The sequence below is a fragment of the Pogoniulus pusillus genome, chromosome 11 (genome assembly GCF_015220805.1).
Source record: "Pogoniulus pusillus isolate bPogPus1 chromosome 11, bPogPus1.pri, whole genome shotgun sequence".
Classification (NCBI taxonomy): Eukaryota; Metazoa; Chordata; class Aves; order Piciformes; family Lybiidae; genus Pogoniulus; species Pogoniulus pusillus.
The window spans coordinates 24,920,546-24,943,303 of record NC_087274.1 but is presented as its reverse complement, the minus strand read 5'-3'; the positions used below and the strand labels follow the sequence as shown (position 1 = coordinate 24,943,303).

General features: G+C 42.5%; 1 protein-coding gene across 10 annotated transcripts in view; it reads left to right on the top strand.

The window, feature by feature from the left end:
- The window catches only part of CTBP1 (C-terminal binding protein 1), a 198,364-nt gene that overhangs the window by 157,998 nt on the left and 17,608 nt on the right, over positions 1-22,758 (top strand). For 8 of the 10 annotated variants that reach the window (XM_064151524.1, XM_064151528.1, XM_064151529.1 and 5 more), the window contains 3 exons: positions 9,882-10,036; positions 16,894-17,038; positions 20,813-21,019. In XM_064151524.1, coding sequence (XP_064007594.1) covers positions 9,882-10,036; positions 16,894-17,038; positions 20,813-21,019 — 507 coding nt within the window. Of the gene's footprint in view, positions 1-6,352; positions 6,570-9,881; positions 10,037-16,893; positions 17,039-20,812; positions 21,020-22,758 lie in introns of all 10 variants that reach the window. The other 2 variants (XM_064151532.1, XM_064151531.1) reach the window with 1 other exon arrangement.

Sequence of the window (22,758 nt, the reverse complement as noted above, 5' to 3'; positions counted from 1 at the left end):
CTTTGCTGTATGCTGCAGACATTCTCGTTTTTCCAACACAACTGTTCTCTAGTTTGTAATCATCAACAACCATTTTCTTAATCTTGACAGAGAGTAGCAGGGGTCCGTGACTGTGAGAGGAACAAAAAAAAGGGAGAGAGGAAAAAAAGAACTTTTAAGGAGCACTTTGCTCGGTGTTGCAGTGTTTGTCAGAATTGGTTAGGATTTCAGAACAATGTAATAGGGTGTAACTCAAGTCAGGGTTTATTATCCTGCTTTACCAGAAACCTTAGTACTGTGTTGAACTGGTACTTTTTAATTACTCTGGGCTTAAAAGTTTGGGCCACATATATGTTTATTTGGTCTTTAAAAAGTGTTCGAATCATGTTTCTCAGAGGAAGTTTTTAGTTCTCCTCCCTCTTCCCATTCCTAAATAAGAGCCATAGTGATTTATTTTTCCACTATAAGGATTGCTGATAAGTCTGGCACATCTGAGAGGATGGTGAATGACCTTAGGTGCTTTCCCAAAACAAAAACATTAAGAAGTTTACAAGGAATATGGAGAGGTCAGTGTTCAATAGAATCAACCAGGTTAGAAGAGACTTCCAACGATCATCCAGTCTGACCTAGCACCCAGCCCTATCCAGTCAACTAGACCATGGCATTAAGTGCCTCATCCTGGCTTTTCTTGAACATCTCCAAAGATGATGACTCCACCACCTCCCTGGGCATGTAAAATACTTCTGTGCTGTTATTTTTAGTGTCATTTGAGTGTGTTCTGCTGACTTCAGAAGGAAACATTGTGAAACTAAATTTGATTATCTGAGGCCTCACACTTGCTTATCTTCAGACTTTTTGATAAGGAGAATAAGGAGTGCCCTGAGCAACAGTTTAACGTTCTTGGGCAAAGTACAGGCGTGCTGCTGGAGGAATTGCTGGTGGTGTTTGAGATCAGAATAAAGGAAGCCTTTGATGTCGGCTCTGCTGGGCTTACTGAGTTTCTCTGAGGCAGTGTGCAACACCGAAAGCATGAGAAAAAGCACAGAGGGTAGCCATTGGGGCAGGCTGCCACCATGGCTTCTACTCTTTACTAAATCTTTAGCAGTATCTTCAAAATACAAGGTGCAGTTAATACTCTGAGACGGGTTGTAGTGACAGGGTGAAGAAGCAGTACTTATTTGCAAGACAAAGGCAGTGGTTTGAAACAAAACAAGCCAAACATCCAGCACTAAACCTGCTGGAATAAACTGACTTGCTGTAGGAGAAGCACTTTTGAAGGAGACACAAAGGTGACCATTTCCTTTCCTCTTTTTTTTTGCCTCTTCATAGTTCACATAATGTTTTACAAGCAAATCAGGAGTCATTCTTGAGTGTGTTAGGTTTTGAATTAATGTTATGTGGCTGTTCACCTTTTATCGAAGTCACAGCCAAGATGCTAGTTCTGATAACAAGATTTTAACCCGAAAAGGCACTGCTTGCATGCTGCTTTCTATTGAGTGCATGGGTAAAGAGGCCCTTCTTGTGGCAGCACAGTCCTGCTTGGCCCACTGCTTCTAAACTTGTGTTCCATATCCCAGGTATTGTCCTCAGAACCTCCAGGAGCACTTCTTCCATGGAAAGTGTTGTGGAAGGTCTTGGCAGGACGGCTGTTGTTACTGGAATGGCTGGGGCAGTTAATCATCTGCTCCCATTATAAGTGTTGCAGCAGATTGTTTCTCCAGTTCCTGTCAGCAGGAGCTTTCTGGGATTTTTTGAAGTCACACCCACCAGCCCATAAAGTTTATGGGCTGGAATACAAGCTCAGTTGTATTTTCAACTCGAGTTTGAGTGTGTTAAGGTGGATTTTTATCCCCCCCCCACTCCAGTCACAGTCCTTGGGGAAGATGAAAGCGAGTGTGTGCCCTGATTGATACCCTGCCTGTGCTGCGTGGTGGGAAGGTGTTCCATGCAGACTGATTGATGCATTCAGTTCTGTGCTTTAGAAGAGAGTGCCCCAGTGGGAACTGAGAGATTCTCAGCCCACAGATGTGGCCAAATGTGGGTAGTCCCTCAAGTGTCCCAATTGCTCAAGTTCTGACTGAGTTGGTGGCTCCTGTCCTGAGCTTCACTGCAATGACTCAAAGCTCTAGGTTGTTGGGTAGCCTGTGCCCTTCCCCACAGGACACTGTCAGCCTGGTAGGGTGAGTAGTGAAAGCTGTTGACTTTAGAGCTGTAGGTAGATGGATGGGAGTGTGCTCAGATGGGGCAGCTCCACCAGCACTCAGTGACATCCTACCCTCAGTCAAGCTCAAAACCCGCTTGCAATAGTGTTTGTTGTGGAGAGGCACTGAAGAGTTTTTGTGTCAGCCACAAAACTCAGTCCTTTAAGATGTTTTGCCTTTCTCTGAAGCTTCCACATACCTATCACTTGAAAGCAGCACATCTGCAGTGGTCTTTGTGTAGTTTACTGCTGATACCTTCTATAATCGGTGCTCTGTGGAGCTGTAACTGAGTGTTGTCATTTGGTTTGCTTTGGAATGATGATAGACAATGAAAGCATTTTACAGTAGCGTGATGCTGTTACTGCTGGTTCATTGGATATTAAACAGGTGGGATTCATTCTGTTTTCAGTTGTGTTTTGGAGTACTAGTTAAGATGAGGCATATTGTTAGAGCATGCTCCAAATATGCACATGGAGTGTTTTTTGACAGATGTGCAATCCAGTTTCCACATGGATCTTTGAAGTACCTGTGTAACAACAGGAAATGTTACCAGATGATTTTGTTTCCCCTTAACAGACCTTCATTTCTGATCATAGACTTTCAAGATGTGCCTTGTGGGACCTTTGTTTTTTGTACCCTGACAAGCATTTAGGAGTTTGTGTGCATGCTGACAGATGCTAGACAAATAGCAGCAAAATTGCTAGATGTTTAAAAAAGACTGGTTAGGGACCACTTTAAAAACACAGCAGAACCCATCTCCTCACAGTTACCAGGCTGCTATCTGGGACTGACAAGTCCACTGGCTGTGTAAGTGTGGAACAGTAATGAGAAACCATGACATGCAGGTTCCAGGACAAGCAGAGAAATGTGAGATTTTCTAATAGAAGTCAGTGGATTTTTTTTCTGTAGTACCAAAAGGAAATCAAGTAAGACAGTCATATCAAAACACTGTGTTGAGCCCTTTGTGTTGCACACTGCAGCAAATGCATGGATACCCAGGCACGTTTCTCAGCAGAGTGGTGATGTGATGCATCCATAAACCTAAGTGCCATGAAAATCTGTGGGCCAGGGTGGTGGTTATGTAGCAGTGGTTCTGGTGACACACTTTAAGGAACCAGCAGTGAGTGCCTTGCAGAGGGGCTGGTTGTATTTTGGCCCTTGCAGTTAGCAAAGGGATACAAGTGAGTGTGATTGCTCTGTGCATCACTAGGTCAACACCAACTGAAACAACTTCTGTTTTTTTCTTGGTTCCATGCAAATCACAAAGAAAAGAAGGAAGATGACTTCTTTCTACTGCGTTTGGGTAAATAAAAAGCATATTCATTAACTGTACTCTCCCAGTGAAGGTTTGTTGTGCTTGGCATTAACCTCTGAGCTCTGGAGCCTTTGTCGGGGACTGCTTGTGTGCTTTAACTGAAGCTTGGGCTTAGTTTTTTCCTGGATGTGCATTGTGAAGTCCAGACATTTGTTTGGTTGAAAATCAGTTTGGGATTGCTCCTGTTAATGTCAATAAGACTTGCAGCAGATTCCTAAGATCTGCAGAAGCATAGCTAGAAACATTAAATGAGCAAAGAATAAAATTAATCTGTTAGTTAATTCAGGCTCCTGAGGGTATCTGTCACCATTTTGTGACTCCCTCTCGGTGTTCTTTATTTTACCCTCTGCCTCCCCTCAACCTCCCATCCCTAGCTGTGGAAGATGATTGCCTCCCAAACATCCTGCTCATATCAAAGATGGTAGCAAAAGGTATTTGCTCTACTTTTGGTAGAATCAGGAGACCTTTTGCTCTGCATATTCAGCATCTAAACATACTGAGCATCTAAGTATTGAGGGCTGGGCAATATTTTTCTTTTGTCTGGAATCCATTTTATTGCTCCGTGTACCTTCAGTGCATTTTAAAGGTTATTTCTACTTGCTTGCTTTAGACTTTTGCTCTCCCTTGAATCTAAATGCTGCTTGTGCTCACAGTGTGGAAAATGATGTGAGTGCTAAGGCAGAGTCCCAAGTGTAAAAATGCATGATACGTCAGGAACCTTAAAATATGTTTTTGAAGCAGGGTGTTTCTAGGAATTTTAATAGTGTTTCTTGGCAAGTCTAATTGATAACAGCTTCTGCACTCGCTTTAGGAGCAGGATATTTTTTGTTTGTTATGACAGCTCGTTCTTTACTTGAATTAATATTAGCATTTATTGTTGAAACATGTGAATTATCGTAAATAAGTGACAGCTTTCACCGGATTTACAGCCTAGGTGAGAATGAAAAGTAAAGGTAAATGCCACATGGGATCAGTCACATGTAACGTGTTTGAGACTGTAAATTAGGTGAACGTTCAACCTGTCGTTTTGGAGTCTTGTTTTTGTAAATATTGATTAGAGTTGTCATGGGTTTGTGTTCTGTTAAAAACTTAAATCACTTTGACAGTGCATAGAGGAAGTTTTGTAGGACAAATCCTTTCAAAGGAACGTTGTTGAGGGAGTTTTTCCTGCTTATTTAATCTTTGCTCATGTAAATTCCCATAAAGTTGAGAATAGAAACTGTGCTTTGCCAGGCTGCTGTCCTCCATTCCGTACTGGCTTGTCATTGCAGGGTCACTGGGAATTGTTGTGCTTTTTTGGCATTGATGGATTTTTCAGGGGGAAAAAAATGGAAGTGTGTTTTGTTTGGTTTTTAGGGGAAAAGAGTTTACATGAGCTTTGCAAACAGCTTTAAGGATGTGAAAGGTAACTCAAACCTGGGGCCTACAAATCTGCCAGTGTCTTTCTCTTGCATGTGTAGTCTGTGTGAGAGATTCTTAGTGACATTGAATTAGTGGCAGAGAGAGGTTCAGAAGATGTGATTAATCATCAGCAATCGCTTAGCTAGTTGCATTTTTCGTGTGTCTTCTAGTGTCAGCCAAGGGCTACTTTGAGATCTGTTACTTTGTGCAGTGGGAACACTTCAGTCACTGTCAATTTAACATAAAAGGTTGTTTTAGAAAAGGCTTGAAATGAATTGTAAGGGCCTACAGCATATCAAGGGGAGGTTTCTTGTCTTGCAGCTGTGAATGTGAGTGCTGCTGGCCACAGCTGCCCTGGCCCTTGGTGCACACAGAATCAGTCACCTTTGTTTCTGTAGAAGCAGGACATGCAGGTAGGGCTTGGATCAGGGAGCAGATCAGGACGCTTAAGTAGCTCTGAGTCTTATCAGTCTTAAACCAGTACCTCCTGTGCTAAGGTTGGTCTTGTAGTTTGTTTGTCCCTGCCAGGGGTATGGGGGTAATAATTTGTGGTCCTTCCTTTCCTCTTTGTTGAGAGCTCCATTGGTCTCTTACATGTTAGACCCACAGTCTGATGAAGTGCTTGTGCCTGGGGCTGGCCACCTGTTGTGCCCTGAAGCTACTTTTTCAATCCCCAATAAGTTTTCTGTAAAAGCTGGACTAGAACAAGGTTTAGATCCTCCTCCTAAGAGCAGCCAGTCCAAACTGCAGCCCCAGAGCAGGCAGCTGTGTGGTGGGCAGATGCTGCCTGGGCACAGTTCTCCAATCTTTGGGCACCCACATCTGCTGCTGCCTCAGGCACTCCAGCATGCATAGCATGGGAGCTGCTACTGGGGCAAGGGCTTCACCACCAGAGCGTATCTGTGTTGGAGAAAGGAAATAAACCCCAATGAACTAGTGGCTGGGATAGAGCTGTTGTGGGAAATTTCATTTTTTTTCTTTCCACTTTAAATACATTCAGATGATCTTAAGGACCTGACTTATACCCAGCAAACCCACCAACTTCCTAGTTAAGGCTTCTCACTCCATCTCTGGTACTCCATGCAGCATTCGGCGCTGCAGCACATCTGGTGCTGGTACTGTCTGGATCACTTGGGTGGTGTTGAGAGTCACACACTGTCCTCAAATCCCTGCTCACCTAGCAAAGCATGTGCTGCCTGTGTGGTGCTCACTGCTCAGTTAGATCCCTGCAGGGTGCTGTCCTGGCCAAGGTGTCTTGTCTGTGTCTTCACAGTCCACCAGAGTTCCTGGTCTGGTACTGGCTGGAGACATCCCGGCAGGTGTGGTGGGAAGCCAGTAGCGACAGGGGAAGGGTACAGATGCAGTGAGAAGCTTTACATTTGAGTTTCCTGGCTTCTGTGAGCATCAGTCAGACCCTTAATGTTGTTTTAATGTATTGTTTGTGTTTAATTTTTAGTAAAAATTTGAACGCCGTCCAGGCTACAGAGGTTGCAGTGGATAAGAAGTTTAAAAGCTTTGGTTCAAGATTACAGGAGGCTGCAAGAAAAATTAAAGACATGAAAATGAGGATGGAATGACAGGCTGCTATTTTGCCTCAGAATGCTGAAGATTGTAAAGCATTGAGAAATCGAATTCATGACCCTGGAAATCAAGCTCAGATTAAGAGATGTCAGGTTGGTAGGGGTTCCTGAAAGTCTCAAGTTAGGATGAATGGAGATTGCTCTCTCATAACAAAGTGTCTAGGCTGGGGGGTGGATGGTGCGGTGCTTATCTGTGTTATGTGCAATGCTATGCCATGTACTTGGGTAAACCAGCTAAGGGAAACTATTTCTTTAAATCAGTTTCACGTTTGTGGTGTTGAATGTCACTTTTGCCTGGTTTACTGTTATCCTCTCTGGCACCAAGCTGCATGATTTACTGTTAATGCAGGCATGGAAAATACTGCTCTTAAATACAGATTGCTTTGTCCTGCCTCTCCAAAGGGTTGCTGCAGAGCTAAACACACAGTGCAGCATGACGTTTCTAGATAAGAAGCAGGCAGAATATATCTAAATGGTGGAAGAAGTCGTTTTTTGTTCAAAGGCTTCTGATTCTTAGTGGGACTATGTCTTTTCAAATGTAAACTTTGAATGGTGACTGCCCCTGTGCTGGAATTGCTGTGAGTTTACTCAAGTGTTGAGTTATTGTCTGCGATGCAGCGATATGGAGCCCAGGCAGCAGGATTGTGCAACAGGAAGTCTCTGCTCAAGTTTAGAAAAGGTTTTGGCAAGCAAAGGTTTGCAGGGTTTTCATGGTCAAGGTCACTGGATATGTTTGAGTTCTGGGGATTTTTAACAGTCTTGAGATTTGCACAGGGAGTGTTTTTCCTTCTAGTTGTTTTTCTGGCTTTGGTTTCCATGCTCTGGGGCTCGGTCTGGCATGTCACACTTGGCACTGGCGTGGGACATAAGTTACTGGGTTGAGAAATCAATAGGTCCCCTGGTGTGAGGGGAAAGCCAGACCACACTTCTATGTATGTTAGAAGAAATCATTATTGGAAGGGGATGTGTTTTGTGTTCTTAAACAACAGTTTTTCATGTCATTTTCTCTTACCTGTTTAGGCTATGTCCTCTTTTTAGTAATAGGTCTAAGAGAATCACCTGTGTCACTTTTCCTCATTCCTCTTCAGTAACATCAGTGTCCCAAGTTCTGTTGTCTTGGTTTGGTTTGATTTATCTGGCATTCAGATGTCATTAAAATCCCAGCTTTGCTGGCCTGACAATTAAGGCAATGATTATAACATAAAATGAGCACATTTATTCTGTGCAATATGAACAGGACTTGCCATGGCATTTTTATATTGTTTCAAGACTTAATTGCACTTCACTAATGCTATGAGCTACACTATTTTTGGGGGAAAAAGGCTAAAATGTGCTTTATTTTGGTGTGTTTTAAAGTAGTTTTTAGTATGGAGTTTAATAACTAAGTTCCCATTAAGGATAGGAATTATTTTCAAGATAATTATGTAGCTTTACTTTGTGTAGTGTTTGTGACCTGCATTGCAGTCTTAATAGTGTAGTTTATTGACTAAGAGTGATTGTATGTCTGTTGTGTGGCCATTTCTGGTTCAGGTAGCAGTACTAAGTTAGGAAGATGCACAGTTTTTGAAATGGTGCTAAAAAGACTTCCAGTTAATTTTGGTGGCTGGGTATTGCTGAAGGAATCTGTCTAACAGGACTATTTCCAAGCATGCCTATTGCAGTGGAGGTTAGGAATTGGTAGGTTTACACCAGAGAATAGTTTTCATGGATGTTATACCCATGGAAAACTTAGCTGGTGAATACTTTTCACATCTGGCTGCCGGTCTGTGCTGGTGAGAGCACTGCAGAGTCAGTGTGTGGGCATCAGCAGCTGTTGAGAGGTGCTGGTGCTTGAACAGAAGAGAACCAAGTGTAACAGCTCTTGTTCTGTCCTCTTCAAGTGCAGAAACTGAATAGGTGAAGAGCTTAAATGCCAGGTTACAGTAGGGCTGGGCTGTCTTCCTGCCGTGGTAAGGAGCGGGCATGGAATCTGCACAAGCTGGACAGCTGCAATTGAGGATCACAGTCTCCTTAGCTTACTCCCTCAGCCCCAGACCTGAGCTTGGTCCCTCTGGGAAGTAGTGTGCTGCTTCTGTTGATTTCTGAAAGCCTCCTTTCCCAGCAGCTGTTTTTCTTCACTAGATATCTTCTTGTACAGCTGGGATTCTGCTGATTTTTCTGTGTGCTGAAGATGCAGATGACAGTCATTCAGGGCCTGCTTTCTGACACAGGCTGGAATTTGAGATGCAGGGTTTGCTTGTAGAAATTAACTGGGGAACTTCACTCTGTGTTTAGCATTTCACGTTGGACTAACTTGTATCACCAAGCAATGAGCAGTGCTTTTAAATTTGCCCTGTGACAAAAATGTTGCTGAAATTTGCATACAAGAAATAATCTAGCTTGCTTCACTTGGCAGTGTTTAAAACTGTTTAGGAGGAAAAAAATATGTACTTCAGTCTTGTTTTTTTGCTTCTCCTTATCTCTTCAGGAAGTCCTTTTTCTTTCTTGTGGTTTGTTTTTTTTTCCACCCACGCTTAACTGCTTTTGTCTAAATGCAATGGTTTGATATTATTCCCTGGAGTACCTTTGTGTATTTGTAGCATCTATACTGTTAAAAAGATGCTCTCTAAATGTTGTGTTATAAGGATTACTTTTCATTTTAAGACTCCATAAAGAGAATATAAATGAAGTCTACACTTCCAACTGATTTTTAATTCCCCCGGATATCTAATGTGTGTTTCTCTGTCACTCTCTGATATTTCAAGCATGATGTTGACTTAGAGGGGGACATTTTGTTCACATTCTGTAAGTGGCAGAGTCAATATGATGGAGTTTGACAAAGCTGCACAGAATTGCTTTGTAAAACTTGAAAGTCTAAGACCTACCTAGATCAGCAGTTAGCCTCTACACTGGTGCGTTGGATCTTTAGTGAATTAAGTTTTGCTGTTGCAGGCTTTTTCAGTTACATTTTAGTCAGCAGGTCATCATCATCTATGTAAAATGAATCCTCAAATCCTTTCTAAGTTGCTATGATACTCCATAAGCTGCTCTCTGCAAGCCTGGACAAGGTATTTCTCACTGTCTAGAGCTCACAAAGGTGTGGAATCCAGTCATATTGTAAATCCTGGAGAAGATCACACAGGCACCTCTTAACAGTGCAGTGAGGATGTCTTTTTAAGAGACACACTGTGGTGTTTTTATCCACCTGGTGGTTTTGTCCCTCTCCCATTGCTTAGCCTCCTCAAGCTCCACAGGGTTTTTCCTCTGGCTTTGGTTGGTTGCTGACTGTAACCTCATTACTCTTTTACTAGCTTCTGTCCTTGAAATCTTTTTTTCTACCGTCAGAATAAACACAGTAGCTATAACCAATTTTTTTCTATCCCATTTTCATGACTTAACTAACAGAGCTTCTCTGTTTCTTCCCAGGCATTCGACCTCCAATCATGAACGGGCCCATGCACCCACGCCCCTTGGTCGCGCTGCTGGATGGCAGGGACTGTACAGTAGAAATGCCCATTCTGAAGGATGTAGCCACAGTGGCATTTTGTGATGCTCAGTCTACACAAGAGATTCATGAAAAGGTAACATTAAGAGGTATAAGTCAACTGGTTTGGAAACAAGTAGTTTTGTGATGATGAGCAGCTGGAGCATGCCCTTAGCTCTGGGGATGTGTCCAGCTGTGACATGATAGTCAGTGGCTGGGCACCCCAGTGAGGCAGTTATTTGGCATTCCCAGTAAGCAATGAAACATGAGGATGAAGCGAAGCTGGAAATGACTCTGCTGAAGCATGCTTCCGTGCAGTGTTTTGGCCAGATGTTGTCCATATGCTCACCTACTGAATTGGATCCATTGAGAGACTTACCTCTGGGGAAGTATTGTTATGTTAAATGAAATGCTGCTTGTAAACAGTGTGGCTCAGCCTCCAGCTGCACGGCCAGATCTCGGGAGTGGATTGGTCATGTGAGGAGCTTTCAGACTTCACTGTTTAGCCAAGGAGTTGTGCAGACTGGATTAGGAGGCCTTGCACACTGAGAACTGACACTGCAGAACAGTTTCCAAATAAATGCTAACCCAAAATAGTTTAGAAGATTAATTAAAGAATGTGTCTGTCTGTTCTTCTAGAAGTTGACATCCTTCCTGGTGGTTTGGGAGCTGTAAACAGCTAGCAGTTCTGAGTGTTGTCAGAGGTTTTTTCATTTCCTTAGAGGGATACCCACTTTTGGTGATGATGGCCCAGGGAGCCAGCCAGTCATACACCTGCATTTTCTCTTCAGAGACTTTTAAGCTTGAAGGCCTCATGTCTACCCCAAGTCCTTGCTGCTCTCTAGACAGCAAAGGAACCTTTTCACATCCATCTAAGACTGTTTCAAAGAAGAGCTGGAGAGCTCTCATAATGCAACAGATCTTTTGAAACTGACACAAACAAATCAAGAATGGTGCTGCTGTTAGGTGAGTCTTAGATTTGTTCCTCTTATGTCAGTGGTTAAGGCAATCTTTCCAGCTTCAGGTTCTTCTTTATATTAATGATACAGTTTCTGCATTTTGGTTTCCCACCACAGTGAAATTCTCAGAGAATACAGATAGAGGAAGGTACCTTGTTTTGAGCATTAATGTATCCTTAGGAATAAATAATCACCTTAGAGCGGATCCAAACTGGTAAATTTACTGAAACTCAGAGCCTTACATCAAATTTCTTATGAAAGACTTGGAAAAGGTTAACAAAAGAGCAACCTAAAACTTTTGTTACACCTCCGTGTACAATGAAGTGGCTAAGGTACAGTTTATTGCAGTAAGGCTATGCACAGAATTGCTGCTTGTATTCAGTGACCCTCTGCCAACATCTCCCAGATTTTCCAGTGGCAGTGTTACAGGTGAAGGGGCAGACTGCCAATGTCTGACACCCTTTAGAAAGCAGGATGGAAACACTGCTGTGCCCAGCCATTAGCATGTATCAGTCTTTCAGACAGATCAGAGCCTCATGCAGTTGATATCAGCTAGCTGTTCATTTCTTTTTCCAGTACCAGGTTTCACTATGGATCACGGGGGCTTGAAAACTGCTGGTGATTATTAATAGGATTTCTGAGACGGAGCTGTGTGGATTGATGGGTTGTCATCAGTGACTCTTATGACATAATGATCTTTTCATGTAGATACTTAATCCATCACAGTATCTGATAGGCTTGGGCTGAAGTGGAACACACTTCAGCCTTACTAATGGAACGTACAAGGTAATACACAGAACTCTCAGTGAAGATATCTTTTATTAAAACCTTTTAGTGAAAGTATTTTCAGTGAGTTCTCAAATTGACTTCTGTCCTCAAACTGCGTATTACTGTCAGGAAAACATGAGTTTGAAAGACCAGCTTCAAAAGAGCTCTTAAAAAGAGGTTTGCTATAGGCTGTGCATGTTGGTTCTATAGCTGTGTGTGAATTTTGTGTGTATGTTCCTCAGAAGTGTATTTCTAGTCTGCAAAAGACCATCCCTGTCACTTGCGTGTGCACACCTATAGTGTGGGGTTTTAGAGTATTTTCAGGAGCCTGGAAGTCAGTTTCATTTGTTTGTGTGAAATATTTGTGTTTATATACAGTACAAACTTAAGTATCAGTATTTAGGTTGCATTTTGTGAAATGTGTGTGTTACTGACAGTGCCCTGTGTCACAGGAACCTGGCACTGAGCTGATAATCTCTTAAAAAAAGAAAGCAAGGACTTGGAAAAAAGCAAGAGAATTGGCAGTTTTGGAGATCTCCTAAATGCCATTTGAGCAGATTGGCTTCTAGTTTTAATGGTACTGGTTTCACATGGATCCTTTGTAGTGTTGCAGTGAGCAGCCACAAGCCTGCTGCAGCTTTTGCAAGTCTATGCTGAGTTAGAACAGCCTGCTCTCACAAGCCCCTCTCCCCCGACACAAATGGGAGGGAAAGTAGCACAAAAAGAAACCTGTGTTGAGATAAATAGTTGAGATCAAGAATTTTATTGCAAAAGAGATAATCCAATGCACAATGACCTTAGCCTGTTTGCAGCAAAATACAGAAGCCAAGGATAAAATGGTTCCCCCCTCCTAAGTACACAGCAGCCAGCCCAGTGGCAGAACCTGACATCCCAAAACCAGAAACAGCAACTGGAACAGGAAGCCACTGATGCTATGTCTGAACGTCAAGCCTCATGATACTTTGCTCCAGCCAGCACTGTGAGTTTGATGCTGATATGATGGCAGCGTGGCATTGAATAGCAGCAGCAGATCCAACTCAACCCATGACATAGTCAACACAGATGTGATGAAGGCAGGAGTGGCTGCTGAAGGTAGGCAGCTACTTCTGCTTCTTCTCTTCATCGTGTTGCCTTCCCTTGCCACACTTGCTTGTCAGACTGTTACACACTTATGTTCACCTGGAACGTCTGGCTTGTCTGTTGAAGAGCTCACTCAGACCGACTTGAGTTGATGTCTTTGTAATTAAACTGGGTGAATGTTGTATCAATCAAGTCTGTCATGGATCAGGATGAAAACACAGATCCACTCCCTGGTTGCTCCTGCCTCCACCCCTGGGTATGCTGCTGAAGCAGTAAGTAACTCCTGTGCACAGCTTTTTTTCTCTGAAGATGATTTCATGTTCCAGAACTGTTCACTTTTCTGATGGATTCAGTTTTGTGTTATACTTGAATTTAGCTCAAGTCTTGTTTTTACTCATTGACAAGCTTGTCAGACTTCCTTGTGTGCATTTAGTGTTTGTATTGACTGAGAATAGAACTTAGTCAAAGAATTCCAAAACACAGAAATCTCCACTACTAATTTGTTTTAATCCATCAGTGGCAGCATTGACAATTCTTAATGCAGCATGTTTCTAACTTCAGACTTTCTGTTGTTATTTTCTGCCTTTTGGGGGAATTTTCAATCGCATAGGCAGCTGCAAAAAAGTAAAATAACATAGTAACAAATTAGTCTTAAATATTCAGTCACAAAAGATTATGGTTTTGGCAATGCCTTTCTGTGCTAACTGACCCACAGTCCTTGAAGAACGAAATTCAAAAAGATTTTTCATTCGTACATTTTTAGTCTGGAGAAGAGAAGACTGAGAGGGGATTTGATAAATAAGTATCTGAAGGCTGGCCAGGAAGGCGGGGGACAGGCTCTGCTCACTTGCTTCCTGGGATAGGACAAGAAGCAATGGGTTGCAGCAAAAGAGGTTCTGCCTCAACACAAGGGGGAACTTCTTGACTGTAAGGATCACAGAGCACTGGAACAGGCTCCTCAGAGATGTTGTGAAGTCTCCTTGTCTGGAGACTTTCAAGGCCTGTCTGGATGTGTTCCTCTGTGATCTGTTTTAGATAGTATTGTCCTGCTCTGGCAGGGGGTTGGACTTGATGATCTTCTTGGGTGCCTTCCAACCCCTAATATCCTGTGATCCTGTGATCTGTTCTGTATCCCATTGGATGGGTGAATAACTGCCCATGGAGATGGCTGGTTAGCATTAAACCAGAGATGGGGAATACTTTTCCTTCCGTTGAACACGTTCTCAAACTTTCCCATACTTTTCTGTCTCCTAGTGCCAAACCATATCCTAGATGGCCCCAAAAATGTAGTGTAATGGGTCCAAATTAAAGCCCTGACTGGCCAAGTTAATCAAATATGCATGATTAGGGAGTAAAAAGTGGCTTCATGTTATAACACAAATGTCTGAGCCACTTAAGCTGTCTCTTAGCCTCAGTTTAATGCAAACCTCAGTGGTGGCAGCTCTCGCACAAACACCAGTGGCCACTTCATGGCCTGAGAGGAGGGTCTGGCTGTCACTTAAGCCTTAGGTGGGTCTTGATCTTCTGATAACTACCCACAGGATGTCTTCTCCTGTGTCACTGCCATCTAGAGCAATGCTGGAGAGGCGGGTGGACAAGTGTGTAATAAAACCTAGAATGGAGAACACAGCTGGTGGGAGACAGACAAGTTACCGTAGAGAACTTGAGGATCTTGGGGCTTGAAGTACCAAGTACTGTGACCTGGATAAAGAAGTTGTACTATGAACTTGGGAGTAAGAAAGCCAGGGAGGAAGGTCAGATGGCAGTGTGGCAGGGGCTATGCAGAAATGTCTCTGGAAGGGATTTCCCGTACAGGTGCTGGTGTTGGTGTAAAGTGTTGGGAGAGAGACAGACCTCAGCAGCACTCCTGGTGCGTTTGTCACCCAGAAGTGAGGTTAGACTTGTGCGAGTACAGTGCGGTAGGGGGTAGAAGGGCATCATCCTAGGCAAAACTGGAAGGACTAGGCTGGGTAAAGTCCATCCAGACAAATGCTGAGAGGGATCTGATGGTTGTCTATAAATACATTTGGATTGCAAACATCAAGGAGAGCAAGCTCAGCTTAATAGGCCAGGCTGGCGCCAGAATGAAGGGAGAGGAGCTGGGCTGTGAATAAATTGAGGCTGGAAATTAGGAGGAATTTCCATATCGTTGGAGCTGTGAGATTTTGAAACTGTTTTCTTCTAGGAATGAATGGGACACAGAAAACCTTAAGGGTGTTTTTGATAGGCAGTCTGGTTCTAGGAGGGATTATTTCTTGTGTAGAATGCCCCAGGCATGGGCTCTGGCTTGGTCTGTGCCAGCTGTAATGTTTCTGTAAAAGTAGGAAACTCTTCTGTTGGTTTCAGCTCAAGGAAGCACATTCTGATGAGTGCAGCCTGCCTGATTGATGACTGTTAGATGCAATCTCTAAAGGACTTGTTTGTACCGTGGCAATCAAGGAGTTTTCTGTGTGTATAATCATTTGTAAGATCAGAGCCTACAGCTGTTCTTTGAATTACCTTGTAGCTGTGTTTTTTAAGGGTGTATCACTTCTAATTCCCTTTTGTTTACTCTTACAAATAAATCCAAATCCTGCTCAAAGGTTTCTGGTCTTTATCAGGCTTAGAACTGGGGTTACAAATCCAGCAACACCTGTGGAAGGGCAGAGATAATTTCATGAACTACCCAGTCTGAAGTGGTGGTCTTTCATTTTCACAGGGTTTGATTTTGTTTCCCTTCAGCATTTTCACTTGTGTGTTTTAATTTTCCTGCTTACTGCTGCAGAGCTTGGGTTCCAGCAGCTGTAATCCTCTGTGTGCCAGACTGCTTTGCTGCAGAAAGGTTTTTGAAATGCTTTCTATTGGTGTTGATTATTGTTACTGATCTTACAGTACCCTAGGAAATGCTTGTGTGAGCAGTAGTAATCTGTAACAGAACCTGTCTGTGTACCAGACCCAGAAGTCTATTGAATAAGAAATGTGCAGCGTCTGCAGAACTCTGATGTGAGGTGTGTCCTGGGAACCTGTTGGAGCCACTGGAGCTAGCTGGGCTGGAGAAGCATTTGTGGATTTTGCTCTTCCCCCTGCAGCAATGAGAGTGCTGGGTAGTGCATGGGAGAGGGGGGCACAGAGGAGTGCAGGAAAAAGTGAAATGATCAGTTTGCCTAGGAAGAGAGAAACATTTTCTCTTTTTCCAAACAATAAAGTTCCATTAGCTGTGGGCTGCAGTCACTGTTTGGTAGTAGAATTCAGAATTGCTAGAGGCATGGAGTGCTGTGCTCTCCTCCTCTCAGCCGTTCTTCAATTCCTTGGGAAGGCTCAGGCATATTTGAAAGCTACTTCACATTTTGTCAGTTTGTTTTTACTTTTCTTTAGCTCTCTCACGGTGTTTTTTAATTACTGCTGCAACACTTTTGCTTTGGTATACTTATTTCTGGTAGTTTGTTGTTTTTTTTGGGGGGGGATGGTTTGTTGATTTTGGTTTAGTTTTTCCTGGTTCCCCCTCCCACATCATTTCTGGTTTTACTTTGTGTGGTGTTCCTCCCCAGTACTATCTATTTTGGCATCTTATTTGTACCAATTTATATGGTATCCAGTTTTGTCAGCAAGAGCTCGATTGCAGTAAACTGAGGAACAAACACTTGGTTTTCATGTATGGATTGGCAGATTTCAGTCTCTGCCCTCTCAGGGGGTTGTGATGATCCCTGAATGTTTTCTGTTTGGGTATCAAGTGGTTTAGTAGTGCAGTGAGTGGCGGTACCACTGTGTGTGTGGAGAAGAGAAGCTGCTCTGTCGCTCCATTCACAACTGAGCTGCCAAGTGCAAAAGTGCTCATTGTTTGGAGTGGGTGCTGCTCCCACGGTTTCATCTGCAGGCCAGAGATACTTGCACTTGGAGTTCTGTAGTGCAGAGCACCTTATGTGGGTTGAGAAGGGTTTCCCCTCTGCCTAAGAACACAAACACAGGTCACTTAGTTTTCCTGAAGCTCATCTCACCACGTTAGAATGGGTACAGCGAAGACTAACAAGAGGCTGGAACGCGTTTGAAGAAGCAAGACTTGGATTTAATGCTGTTGCAGTCTCATTGCCTGAATATATGTATACATTTTTAAGTAGAGAACCTGTGAGAGAATAAACTGAAGTATTTTTTTCTTCCCTTTTATTTATAGGTACTAAATGAAGCAGTGGGGGCACTGATGTATCACACTATCACTTTAACACGAGAAGACCTGGAGAAATTTAAAGCACTTCGAATAATTGTCCGAATTGGCAGTGGTTTTGATAATATTGACATCAAATCTGCTGGAGATTTAGGTATGACCATTAAAGACATTTGTTACATCTTCTGCTTGCCTCCAGAAATCTGATAGCATCTGAGTCTTTGCCTTAATGTTTTCTGTATAATTTATACTAACATAGTATGTAAGCTGTATAATTTCCTCATCAAAGTGTTTAAAAATCATTATGGAGATAGTAGCATTAGTTAATTAAATGATAATATTAACATCTTTGTGACAGGGTGACAATCTGGCTGTTCAATATAAACCCAAGTAGTAAGGCCTTAATTTTTCATCTCTCTTTTTTTTTTTTAATGCCAATTGTGTATTTTACTACTGCTGTAATCCAATCACAAAGTATAATTCCATCAGCATGGCATACTACTTCTGTTTGAATAAAAAATGAGATCATTATCAGCTGTCTGAGACTTATTTATGATGCATGAGATTTAGCACTAAAGCACTCCATAAAAGTAATGCCCATTTTCTAGGCGAATCAGTTGTTGGTGCTTCAGAATAGATTCCCACTCTGAAGCTGGGAAGAGATGGTGCTCAGTATTTTGCTGTTAGAAGGCAGCAGTCTGGTTTGTGCTCCCCTTTCCTTGGGGTAAGCCAGCTCTTGTCTATAACCTGCAAGTCAAGCTGCCACTCAGAATAAACCCCTACATTTTCTTCCTTTCCTAAGATGAAGCCCTGGGAAGGGCTTGGAAAAGTGTATTTCAGCCTGACAGTGTTTAGTCCTAGTACCAACCTCATTGGTGCGGTGAGGAGCTGTAATATGGGCTCTTTATCAGTGTAGTGAAATACTCCCCTGTTCCAATGGCAGTGTAATTTGGGCAGCAAATGGAGACTTACTTTGGGGGTTTCTGTGAGGAGCAGCTCAGTCTGGGTGCTAGGCAGTGTTCTGGGTGTTGGAACTCATGTCACAGGCATGTGCACTGTGAGCCCCAGAAAATGTGTGTGTTGGTTGAGATTGGCCTGGGCTCACGTCCTTCATCAGAAACCAAAGCCTATACAGATCAAAGGCCCTGACCAGCCAGGAGTCCATTTTGTGCAGAGAGTCCCTGGTGAGAGGAGAAGCTTTGGAGTTTTGCTGGCTGTTTCTGTCAGTCTCTGTGCTGGATTGTAACCCAGATTACTAATTTAAATGCAGCTGTGTAATTCTTCAAGCAGCAATCCAGCAAATGTTGGAAGTTGTCATTGGTATGAAACATGAAATGGCCACATTCCACCATTCAGTTCCTGGTTTGGGATTAGACTGTTGCACAGTTAGAATCTGTCCCACTTGACATTCCAGCAGTCAGGAAATACAGTTCTCCACTTGTCAAAAGCCAATAAATGCTGGAAGGTATAATGTTGTAACATCTCTGATTTCAGTAGTTTAGAGTGAAATGGTTGGATTCCAGTACTGACCACTACACCTTCCATCTGTTCAACTGGTGCAAATAATACACATTTCAGGGAGGTAACATAAGAATTAATAGCTCCTTGGATAAAGCTTTGATTTGCTCTTGCAGTGCAATGTAGAGTGAGACTGTAAAGTGACATAGCCTGTACTTCCATGGTAGCTTTTGGAGCTAGGTTTCATAGAGCTGGCTGGAGGGGCTGTTGCTGGCTTTGCCCCTTGATATTTTCATTAGCACTTCTGCTCTTCTTAAAAACGCATGAAGACCTGTTTCTTACGTAAAAGCTTGGAAGATATGGTCTTTTTTGCCATTTTATTAATTATTGGCTAGCTGTGAGTGAAGTGGGGGTTAATGATGCCCCCTCACTCCTGTGATATTCAGCACTGAACCCGAGTACAATATAACTAAAAATGGTGGGAAAGGGAAGAGAGCATACAAGGGATGGATATGAGCTTAGAGTGTGCTGTCTTCTGTGTAAAATGCCTCATCTCATATCTTTGCCTCTTTCTGGCTTCTTTTTTTGTGGTTGACCATGTCTGCCTTTCAGCAATTAGCTGATTTTAAAGTTGGGGGAAATAGGGAAAAAAGACGTTTCTCTCCTCTGACTTTTGTTCTCCAAGTTTCCTAAGGAAACCTATTAGAGAGGAAAGTATAAGGTGAGTCATTTTTGCATTTCCCTCCCCAAACATGTGATACAACTTTTGAAGTTCCCTTTAAAGCATTATTCTGTTGATGCCAGCTCTCAGGAGACATACTTGTTAAACTTGTTGTGCCATCTGAAACCTGCATTTTTGCTCCATGAAGAAGACTTTTTGTGTAAACAACTGCAGCTGTTCAATGCAGTGCACTTAAGGGAATGTTATTTTTCAGTTTTCCACTTTCCCCTACTCGTACCTTTTCCCTCTGTGTAAAAGAAAACAACACAAGGAGCTTCACCCTACTGGTGGTGGTAGCAAGGAGGCAGGATGAATATTGCAGCAAATGATGCTGTTTGTCTGTTTTTAAGAGCAGTGACTCAGCAGACATTGAATCTTCACAGCAGAGGGAAGAAAAATAATACTGCAGGTTCCTTATGCTGGTTTTTAGTGGTCTAAGATGTAAAATGTGTTGGCAGCAGAGTGAAGGCACTAGAGTGTAAAACATAGATAACTCTGGTATGAGCTCTTGAAGATTATTATTACTGTTACTGAAGAGAATGGGTTTTCTTCCTTCATACAATACACTGGTGTTAGCTGAGGACTCACTGAATATTTATGCATGTAAAAACCTGAACAACTAGACAGTGAAGGCAGAATTAGGGTGGTTTTTAGGATACAAAACACTTGGTGGTTTTTTTTCCCTCCACCATGAAATTACACTGTATGCTGTGATCTCAGTTGGCAGAACTGAGACACAAACATTTGTGGGAGCTGATGATTAGAAACAAAACATGTAATAAATAGAAGGAATGAAAAGAGAGAAGTCAAAACACACAAACTTTGTGGAGTAAACATCTTGATTAACTACTGTGGACTGTACTGGAAGGTATAGAGCAGAAAGGGATAACTCGCAGGGGAATTGCAGTCAATTGTTGCCTGATCTGCCTTTGTAGTAAAATTCTGAGTCTCGAATTCATCCACTTTCCACAGCTGTCTGTGGAAGTCTGGGAGGTCATGTAGCTGCTTGATGTTACGCCCTTTTCAACTGGTAACTTTCCATCTTGGGAATATGGACTGGGGTTTGCGTTACTTTGATATGCCAGGCAAAGGCAGACTTGATTTCCTGGTTGGTGGGAACTCTCTCTTGAATTTGAGGGGCTAGGAAAGGGCTTGGGCACTCTGTTGTAGCTCTACAAACCTCTTTGCATGAAGCGAGTTGTTCCTCCCTGTGTTGTGATTACTCATCCCTGGAACAGAGAGAGTTGCCTTGTGAGGCTTGCTGTCATTATAAATTATTTTCTATTTTTTGTAACCTGCACAGGTGTTTTTTTGGGGGGTGTCTGCTCAGTGCTGGAGAGCTCAGTCAAGTAGTTAGATCTAAGCAGCTACTACTAACCACAGTGCACGAGAGCAAGGCGGGTTTCTCTTTGCTGTTCAAGCACCCAGCTTGGCATGCATGGGAAATGCTCACAAAGACCCCAACTTGTGTTCACAGCTACCTGACATCTTCGCTGCTTTCCTTTCGTGGTTTTGCTGCTGTTTACTATCTGTCTTAATTTGCAGATACACTTTATAGTCATAAATCAGGGGGGGAAAAAACATTTACAGGTGTTTGTTAAGTGTTTTGTCTGCCATTACAGCCTTGGTGTTTATATAAAACAGATGTTGCAATATCTGTAAATGTAGAGATTGTCCTCCTGAATTGCTGCTAAAGGAGGAGGAAGTCACAACTGTTTGCAACCAATGTCCTCTCCCTACTCCTTTCAGGGATCGCAGTGTGTAATGTGCCAGCTGCCTCAGTAGAAGAAACAGCAGACTCTACCATGTGCCACATTCTGAACCTCTACAGGAGAACCACCTGGCTGCACCAGGCTCTACGAGAAGGCACAAGAGTACAGAGTGTGGAGCAGATCCGGGAGGTGGCTTCTGGCGCTGCCAGGATCCGAGGGGAGACCTTGGGCATTATTGGATTAGGTATGTTGGCTTGAGGAATGCTTTGGTGCACCTTAGGGGGATGTTTTGGTGCACCTCAGCCTTTCAGTTGTGTAAAAACTCATGGAGATTTGAGCTATAAAAGCTGAAGGCTCAGTTCTGCCTTTCCCCTCTTGCCCCCACAATACTATATCATTCCTAGAGGAATGTGTCTGGTTAAAAAGGAGATTACAGTCACTTTCCTTTTCCAGGACAAGGATCCTGCTGCTTCAGCTTGGTGTCAGATGTTTGTTGTATTTCTCAGCTGTTGTCATAGATGGTTCAGTTTGTGCTTTCTCTGTTTTGTTTCACCATTCTTGAAGGTGTCTGAAAATTATTTGCTGTGGGATCAGTCTACAGAGCAATTATTTCATACATTTAGTCAAGCTACATCTGAAATTGTATTTCAACTCAAATCAGAAGAAAAATATATGCAAGAAAACTTGAAATTCTTCCAGCCCTAATAAAATCACCTACTTACCTCTCTGAATTGGCCCTAAATGTGTTTCAGCGTCCAACAGATGGACAGGCTTGCTTGAGACGAATTAATTACTGTCTGTTACAGAGGAAAAACAAGCAAGTCAGTTTCTATATAAAAATTATTCAGTCATATGCTTGTCTTACCAAAGATCTGATAGATGGTGGATGTAATTGCTGTGGTATTCATCCACAGGAATTATTAATACGATTTTGACAACAAGACATCATACTTAAATGACTCTTCCAGTTACACATTGCTGTCAAATAACTCAAGCCACGAACTCTTTTAGAAGCTGAAAATAGCCTGGTGTTACATAGTACTCATTTAAATGAGTATGCAAGACATCAAAAATCCTCACTGTCATAGAGCTGCCTTCAAAATATGGCTTCCAAGAACTTAGTCATGAAGTTGCCTTCTCAAATCTCTGCACGTGTAATTATGCACTACGTTTAAACCCACCATGCTTGTTGCGCTTAATGCCCAGCACCAATGCATAAATTAGAGACCATCACCTGCAGTGGTTAGAAGTGGAAATGCCTACCTAGTTTTTTGAGACTTTGGCCTTGGCACGCATGCTGTGTGCCTGCTGGAGGTGTCTGTCATCTGGCAGTGCATTTTTGTTTTGCACTGAACAGATGAAAAATCAACTAACCAACAAAAAAAAAACCCAACCCAAACAAAGCAGTATTTTATAATGCCTAAAGTGAATTTTCGTGTGTGCTGATTTTTGTTGTGCATGGCTGAATAGTATAGAAAACCAAATGGCTGGTCAGATTGGCAGTGTGTGTAAAGCCATGCAGAATGCTAGGGCTTGGCTTTTGTTTCAAAATGCAAGCCTTTTTGTGGTGGATTAAATGGCTGGTAAAATATGATTTTAAAGGTAAACATCTGTCACAGTCATTAATGAGTCATTTTCTCTAACCTTTTATCGTTCTCATTTCTTTTTCTACAACAGAATATTCACAGCTTGCAGGAAAATGCAGTTTTGAAAACTTACACTATTTGTTTTTGTGCTTGCATGTAAACAGGAACAGCACTTTGATTCCTACCTGTGAAACAAACCTCTGTGTAGCTATGTATTAATGAGGATTAAGAATGTAGTCTTGAAAGAGGCTTTACATTTGAGCCCTTCAGGCACTTAGACTGATACGAGCCTTTGCTTCTCTAGTTTCAGACTGAAATGTGTATTTACAACCACTTTCAAAAGGCTGCTGCCCTTAGGTTATGTTTCTCTACTAGTGGCCTCTTCTGTGTCTGTAGT